We start from the raw sequence: 8335 nt of genomic DNA, 5'->3' as shown, positions 1-8335 counted from the left end.
CATCTAATTGATTGACTAACTAACAAATTGCACGCAGAAAATAATGAATCTGTTAGTCTCAAAATAATTGCAAAAGTGCAAAGAATAATATCACACATAAAATACATATAAAACAAATGAAGAAGACACCTTAAATTAATACCAGAAAAACAATTTCTCTACATCTAAAAGGTACTCAGTATAAATATTTCCTAGTAATATTTATTTCCCTAAAACTAGAACATACGTAGTTTGTACATATTCTAAAATTTCTTTAAACTAATTAGGCTATGTTGCGTGTGTGAATAATGTATTTACAGATACAGATCTTACAATAAAAAAAATTATTTTTTTAAACTGTATTTCCACTCTATTGAAGATGGACGATAAATAATTCTCATAAATAAACATTTCAAAAGCTACCCAAACGAGATAAAAAAAAATTAAAACAAACTTATTTGAAAAATAAATTAAAATATGTAATTAAAAAATACACTGACGAAATAAAGAATGTTAAAAATTTTTTTGACAGCCACTAACAGTTAAATGTAAAATTAATTAAATAATTTCAAACACCCAGATTGATAATATAAGATAATATTATTGTAAAAAACAGTTTTAAAATATTTTAATTCTAACTTAGTTTTAAGATTTACATTTACTGTCACACTAAAACATTATATTTTTATGGCATCCTTAAACAGAGAATTAAAAGTAATTTAAGATTTTTAATTTAACTTAAGTTTCGAGACATTAATTATATGCGATGAAACGTAATTATATTATTTACATAACCAATTCAGTTGCATACAGAAATCAAAAATATATTTTTTGACCCTTAAAAAATGAATGAGACAAAATTGATATTAATATAATTGGTCGGTGATTCAAATGACTTGCCATTTTGATTATTGGATGATTTGCTGTAAACATCATTTCAAATAACCGCATATAAGAAAATACTCTCATCACCATACTAAAAAACTGCATGCATTATCTGTAATCATACATCATTGGTTCAAACCAAATTTTAAATTGATAAATAAAAAAAGGCATCCCAGTTTTGTCAGATAAGAAATTTTCCAGAGACCCAGGAATCATTTCATGTGGTAATTACTAAAACTAGGTAACTTCAAAATCAGCATTTTTCAGTTAACCACTATAAACACATCTTTGTATCCTCCTCTATGAATGCTACAAATAGACAAGTCATGATGCATTAAAATAATACGATGGTTAGAATGCACAACCGGTTCATTTGTAGCATTCATGGCAAACACAAAAATGTGTTTTTAGTGGTTAGCTGAAAAATGCTGATTTTGAAGTTACCTAATTATAGCAATTACCCAATTCCTCATTGTATAATTGATTTCTATGCAATAATCGCAATCGCTACCGGTTTCCACAAATCGTACGTTCCTAATTATAAGTATTGCATCTTTTGAGAAACACGTATTCATTGTTTTACACAGGGTGATCTTTTGTCGCCTTTGTCACATCTTAGTTTGATAATTCAAAAGTTTAAAGATCGTGGCTTCAGAGCGGTTTTACTTAGAAATAGGTATGCTTGGTGAGTCAACTCTATTTGGTCCTTGGTTCTCCCACACGCGACGACTTGCCACTTATCATCGAGCTGTAAAAAATAAAAATACATTTATTAACATAAACATATGGAAATTTCATCAGAAACAAAATAAAAAAATAAAGCATACACTGCAAAAGCGGGCTCATCGACAAATAATTCATTTTACGGGAGAGCAAAAAGAAAAATAAAAACGTTATTTGTGTTTGTGCTTCTACCGTCCTGTGAGCGAGTCACATGTGAAAAGTTGCCTCTCTGATATATATTTATCATATCCTGCGTCAGCATATTTCGTACAAAGTGAAGTTAGTGTTGTATAAACGGGCTAAATTATACAGTTCATCATCATCTACATGATACCAGTATCCGTGCTACAGCACTCCACTAAATTCTAATTTCCTCTGAAAGGCATTGAGCTGACCATACATTCCTTTTTGACACTGGGATCATATATTTGATAAATAGGTTTTTCAATTAACGTAAAATACATCTTTACAACAAAAAAGTAAAAACAAACAGAAACATATATTTCAAATTTATAATAAAAACTCCTTTCTTGAACAGACAAAAACAAGCTTTTTGCAGCAATTGTCGTATTATGACTTTTTTCTCATTTTTTTGCCAGCTGTGACCCAATATTTATTTCCTACAATTCATAAGGCTAGGAGCCACGTTTTGTAAGTTTTAAATATTCCATTCTATCGGACTCATTCAGGATAAAAAAATGGCATTAATATCTCATAAATTGAAAAAAAAAAAAACAGAATGAGACCGTTTTAGTTGTGTACCCTTCAAATGTTTTAAGTTTATTACTAAAAATATTTTCACACTAAATTAATGCAACAGAAGGACATCTTAAAAATTGTTGAGTTGAGAAAATGATGATTTTTTAATTTTATTAGGTTTCTTACAGTTACAAACATAATATTGTCAGCTGAATTTTGAAATGCTCCTTTACTTATTATACTCCCATTTAAAAAAAAAAAATATGATTTTAAAATCCGTTACATAAACATATTATAACTGTGTCTGTCTCATCTGGTGGGTATAGTCATAATGTGCTTATTAATGTTGATTTTTAATTTGTCTCTAATATAAATCACTGTAGTGTCAAAGTCATAGTATTTTTGACTGTCCTGGATTTGGCCTTGATATTTGAATGGGGTAGCGTTATTGCTGTCTGTTTATATTTGTGTATGTCAGCAGTTTTGGTAACTGATTTGTCATCCTCTTGTATGTTTCCCGATGCAATTTTGTGTATAATATTTACCATCCCAATTTTCATCTACTATTTTATGTCAAACTGGAGTGTATTTTCATACAATTCAGTCATAGGGGTCAAGTAATGCAAGTTGTATTGTTTTATGATTTGATTAATTTGTCTTTGTATCCAATAATTACTGAATACAAAAGTTTTAACTATAAAGTACAACATTACTAACGAATGCACATTTTTTACTAGAATTTATAAGCTACATATATAAAATCTCTTTTCTACTGCATCAAATATATTCCCAGTTTCCAATAAATATAGCTTTTTTCCTATCCTCACTTACCCCTGAAGTGATTCATCACATAGGAAAATTTCTGAGGAGAATGGTGTGAACATTTAGGAGGCTGCTATTCAATTTTTTATTTATTTGTTTATCTTTTTGTACATAATGTTAATTGTCCATTAAAAATCCCGATCTACATAAAATCATTTGCGTGGATGGCAGAAATCATCCTTCATGGGATGAATTGCCAATAATAAATATATATATATATTGCCATAGATTTATATAAACATTTATGTGCAAAAGATGTGCTCTACGCGGGAAAAGAAAGGGTGCAAAAATGTGAACAAAAGCAAAATAAATGACAATAAATAGCAACATAAAACACAAATTAAATTATAAAACAACACGATAAAACACAAAGTTTTGTTATCTTAGATATTTGTATCATAAGAATATATTTCAAAAGATAACAAAGAAAGCCTTTTTTTACACATGTGGTCAAAAAGTAATGCTTCAACGAAACAAATATATTGGTAAGTATATATTGTTTTAATCAACAATGCCTGTAAATGCCCACTGCCTAGACTTCCATATTCCAAAAAAAATAACAAACAAACCATTACGCAGCTTCCCATAGGGATGGGCAGAGGATAGAATGTCACTTTAATATGTCTTTCTCTACATTCATACATCTTCTCATGGACAGGTGCCGACTATTACGACTTTTGACAAGCCCATCTTCAAATGCTTGTTGAATTTGGTCATGCCATATCTTTTTCGGTCTTCCTCGTTTTCTGCATCCGCATTACATTTGCATCATAAATCCTGTTAACTGTTTTTTCACTCTCCCTTCGCTCTCATCCCCAAATCAAAGCAACACTCCTTTCTTGATATTGTCGATAATGCTAGTTTCAGCCTTACACAATGCACAGATCTTGACATTTGTGTACACAATTTTACCCGATGCCTTAACGATCGCACTTTGACAGCATTTAGCCTACTTTCATCCTCGTTTCATATTTCTCTCCATATTCCCTTCTCCATCTCTGTTGTAATATGCTAATATGTATATTGTTTCCATTTCTAAGCCATTTTAATCTTCAAATGTCTTATTTTTAACATGCATAAAAAATACATTTACGTTTACATTTCATACCTTGAGGCCCAATTAAAGTGGTGAATTACAACACAGTACTCCGAGGTTTGAGAAAAATCCCATTAAATTTTTGTGTTCTCACTAGGAATCGAACCCATAACCTTCCGTGTGTGAGTCAAGTGTTTTAAGAACTACACCACGGAGGCCGCTACATGTATAAAGGCATAAAAAATATATTTTAAAGTTTCGGATAACCACAAAAATTATACCAGTCATAGACAAACATAGCTATCGCCATTACCATACCAACTTTACTATTCTTCAATTATTATTTACCTTTTAACAATATTATTACTAAGAATGATTTATACAGGGTGTTCTTTAAACCCTTTCATATTCAAAACCACGATGATCAGTATGAGCAAGAAGACACATTGGCATATTAAAATACATTTTAAGAATGAATAAAATTTAAAAAATAAAATATTTAAAAAAAACAAATGGTTGCTAACTTCTGCAGGAGAGAAACGAAGAGGGGGGAGTCTGACACACCCTTAACCACGCAGCCGCGCCCCCCTGCAGAAGTAAGCAACCATTTGTTCTTTTTGATATTTTATTTTAAAAAAATTTCTTCATTCTAAATATTTTTTCAATATGCCAATATGTCTTCTTGCCCATACTGATCATCGTGGTTTCGGATGTGACAGGGTTTAAAGAACGCCCTGTATGGCCCTACTTTTGTGAAAATCTAATCTAATAATAAGACATATACATATCCCCATATATGAAACAGTAATTGTAAGATGGTTCTCTGTGATATTTTCTTGTTAGATGACAAATTCGGATGGAATATGAATTGGTGTATATGAAAATATTTAATAATAAAAAAAAATAGTCTGCAAATTTCTTATTTTAAGTTTGCAACATTTATTCTAGTCTTAGAAATGACTGAACCATTATATATGAAAAATGACTGAACCAGTATGGATTACAGTAAAACTCTAATTATCGGATTAATAAATGCCATATGTTATTCGAATATGCAGAAATCCAGATAATTAAATCAACCATTTTTTTAAAGGCGTTTTTTAAAAAAGAAAATATAAAATTTACTCAAAGATTACTTTTTTACTGCTTTTGAAATAATAAGGCGAATTGGAATCACATTAAAAACTTCTTAAACATGTCCAGCAAAGTTAATTGCTTTGACGGAGAAACTATTTGTTATTATAACATATCTTTTATTTTTTATTTCCTGACAACGATCTGGATATTTGGCGATCCAGATGACTGAAATTTGGGTAAACAGAGTTCTACTGTATATTTTAAAATTAATTAAAACTAACCACAATTTTTAGAGATGCCTAATCTGGACAATAGGTTGAATAAATAGATGATCAAAATAACAGAGAAATCTAGTTATTAGTAAATTATTTTCTAATCTATTTTCCACAATTTATAAAAATAAAGTATAAGAAATGGCTATAAAAATAATTTAGGTCTTTCACGGCCAAATACGTCTTTTTTTTTTTTTTTAAATAAGAGAGATATTTCTTGAAGATTCGTGTGACATGACGCCACACAAAAGTTAAATAATGAAACATTTTGATTAAGATTATATTTATAAATGTTATTTGTGATTTATGTATTTAGTTTCAAATCCATTATGGAGGGGTTTGGAAGTGAACTCGTCAGCGTCAGTATTCTCGCTGTTGATTTACTTACCGTTGGCTTTCTTTCTTTGTGGCCATCAAATTGAATGGATCTGACAGCCGAGGATTTCTGGTACGGGCTCGAACAACTGGAAGTCTTGCGACGCCACTAAGGAACAACACCAACACATTGCTATGTTAAGCTGTCACACAAACCGACGCAAGCTCTCACCGGAGGGAGGGAGGCTCGTACCCGTAGCCAACGTTGGTGGGAAACACTTAACAATTCAGGAATGCGTAATTATAAATTGTAGGCATCATTTTATCTCTTAAATACTCAATTGCTGTGGCATCCTTTTATCAAATAAAGGTTTATTTCTGTTTAATTTCTACATTAGTATCTTGCGCAGTTTTTAATTTCAGTGGGGTTTTATGAAGCAGTTAATGCCTTTTCCTGAGACCAAATTCTACAATAATTATGTAAGCAAGACTGAACATACCTACTTATTATTTTAATTTCTCAGTAAATTCCAGAATTTTTACCAATAAGGGAAGGTCAGTGGAGAAATCGAGCAATTCACAATACTCTTATGGAAATATTGTGAATTATTTAAACTTTCTCAGTTTTTTCCTCTTTCTAAAGTATTCTGCTCCATTTAGTAGCAGCTTATTGTGAATATTATACACAATGTCATTTCTCTAAATCCATTATGTATCTTTTCTTATAGCTATGACAAAAATACAACCTAAAATTGGGAATCCCCGCTTCTCTGGGTGGAATAGCTAATATTATTATTCTTAAAGGTGCGTGTCAGAGCTATACAAGCTCCTGACGTCACTGCAAAAAGTTCTCGCCCTCCAAGCCCAGGTCTTTAAAGAGCCTGGCTACTAAATATCCCCTTTCAAGCCCATATCCGTAAGGTATCGGGCTTTTAAGGAGGGCGCCAGCTCTTTAACATCCTCAGGTTTAACAAGCGGTCCCCCGAGGATGCGGCTTCTTTTATGATGTAAAGAATCACATTCACATAGAATGTGTAGTTATTTTCTGCATCTAGAAGTTTCGGAAAGGTTCATTCTAGCAAGGCATTTGTTCAATCTGCAGTGCCCTGAGGTGCTGTTCTGAACCGCTCTCGAGGCACGAGATAACAGTTTTTCTTGTGATTTAGCGTTTGGAATACCACCCCTGTGCGGGCTCTAGTGATAATCCTCACTTGATTTTGGCTGAGCTAAATTAGGTCAAAAGCAAACCTTTGCGAGTACCCCTTTATCAGTTCCTTCGCATGGTGCTGGCCGGGTACTTTTGGCCAGAGCATTATGCTCCGGAACAGCTAACATTTTGTGCTTTTTTACTGCATAGTGTTCCAGATTAGCACCAGAAATAATGATTGTTATTTTATCATAACCTCATAACTTTTAGCTTATTTCTAGGAAAGACCTTGTTTAGAGAAGATTGTGCCAAAATGTCTACAGAGCTTTGAAAATATGTTGCGTAACCTCACCAATGTTGACTACAAGCACAGTTATATATTAGATAATTTGCAAAACAGATTATGTACAAACACTCGTATTCTCCATAACAATATCGTCACCCTAACTTGTAAAACTCATAAGTCCACAAATTATATGTTGGTGTTTTCTGTTGGGAATTTAAATAATCTTAATCTTCAGTCAAACCTCAGAGCAATAAAGCGCTACCATTATAGTCACCCACTTGGACAAAAACCATTCTAGAATTATCAATCACAAAGTTAGCTATAATTTACAGCAAAACAGTATGCCATAGGTGCTCAGGTCGAGAATTGCAAGCGCAGCGACAAAATCATCCGTTATACGTCTGTTGTTAAACAAAAAATTTGCAACACTTTTGTTCTATGCAATATAGCAAAATGGCATCTCTACAGATGTAGCGCATTATCAATCTGAGATTCATACAGTGTTGGAATATTTTTTTTAAGTATTAAAAAAACGCTTCATTACTGTTATTATACTACTGAAATAAAAAGTGTTTTTACTCTCCACTGAACAAGAGTGAATTTGGGACTTGACTTGAGTTTTACAAGTTAGGCCGATGATAAGATAAAATAATATTTATTTTAAAGCAAAGGAATAAAAAGATGTTCATTGATAATAAATGAATGTGCATATGAAATAATATTCTCAGTGCAAGTAGAAGAAAACTTCACTCATTTTGCTATTTTAAATAAGTAACCCAAAGTGCTTCTTGATTTGAAATTGATACAAGTATAAACAATTTTGAAATACAAATAAAATAAAGACCAAATACTCACCAATAAATAAGCAAGATTGGATATTTTTATTAAATACCTCTATCATTGTTTAACATGTTCATTTGTTTTTTACATGCTTTATTTGTTTTTTCGGAGTTTGTTTACAATCTTCACAACTGTTTTCTTTGGATTTAAACTAGGAGTGAATATAGATTATGTAGGTGGTGTTTTGGAAACCGGAACACAAAAATTTCAAATGAGGAGAAACTTCTTCAACAGTTATTTATGATACAGGCATA

General features: G+C 31.5%; 1 protein-coding gene across 3 annotated transcripts in view; it reads right to left on the bottom strand.

The window, feature by feature from the left end:
- Positions 1 to 1354: 1354 nt before the first annotated feature.
- Myb (proto-oncogene like protein Myb) overlaps positions 1355 to 8335 on the bottom strand; it is a 59239-nt gene continuing 52258 nt past the window's right edge. For 2 of the 3 annotated variants that reach the window (XM_088241480.1, XM_088241492.1), the window contains exons 14-15: positions 5882 to 5977; positions 1355 to 1612 (exon numbers count right to left, since the gene is read on the bottom strand). In XM_088241480.1, coding sequence (XP_088097606.1) covers positions 1493 to 1612; positions 5882 to 5977 — 216 coding nt within the window. In that variant the 3' untranslated portion in view covers positions 1355 to 1492. The remainder of the gene's footprint in view (positions 1613 to 5881; positions 5978 to 8335) is intronic. The other variant, XM_088241487.1, reaches the window with a different exon arrangement.

This window comes from Micrasema longulum, unplaced genomic scaffold, assembly GCF_059751315.1.
Source record: "Micrasema longulum isolate JH-2025_06_02 unplaced genomic scaffold, ASM5975131v1 h1tg000130l, whole genome shotgun sequence".
NCBI lineage: Eukaryota > Metazoa > Arthropoda > Insecta > Trichoptera > Brachycentridae > Micrasema > Micrasema longulum.
The sequence above is the reverse complement of the archived record's forward strand: the minus strand, read 5'-3'. Positions and strand labels throughout refer to the sequence as shown.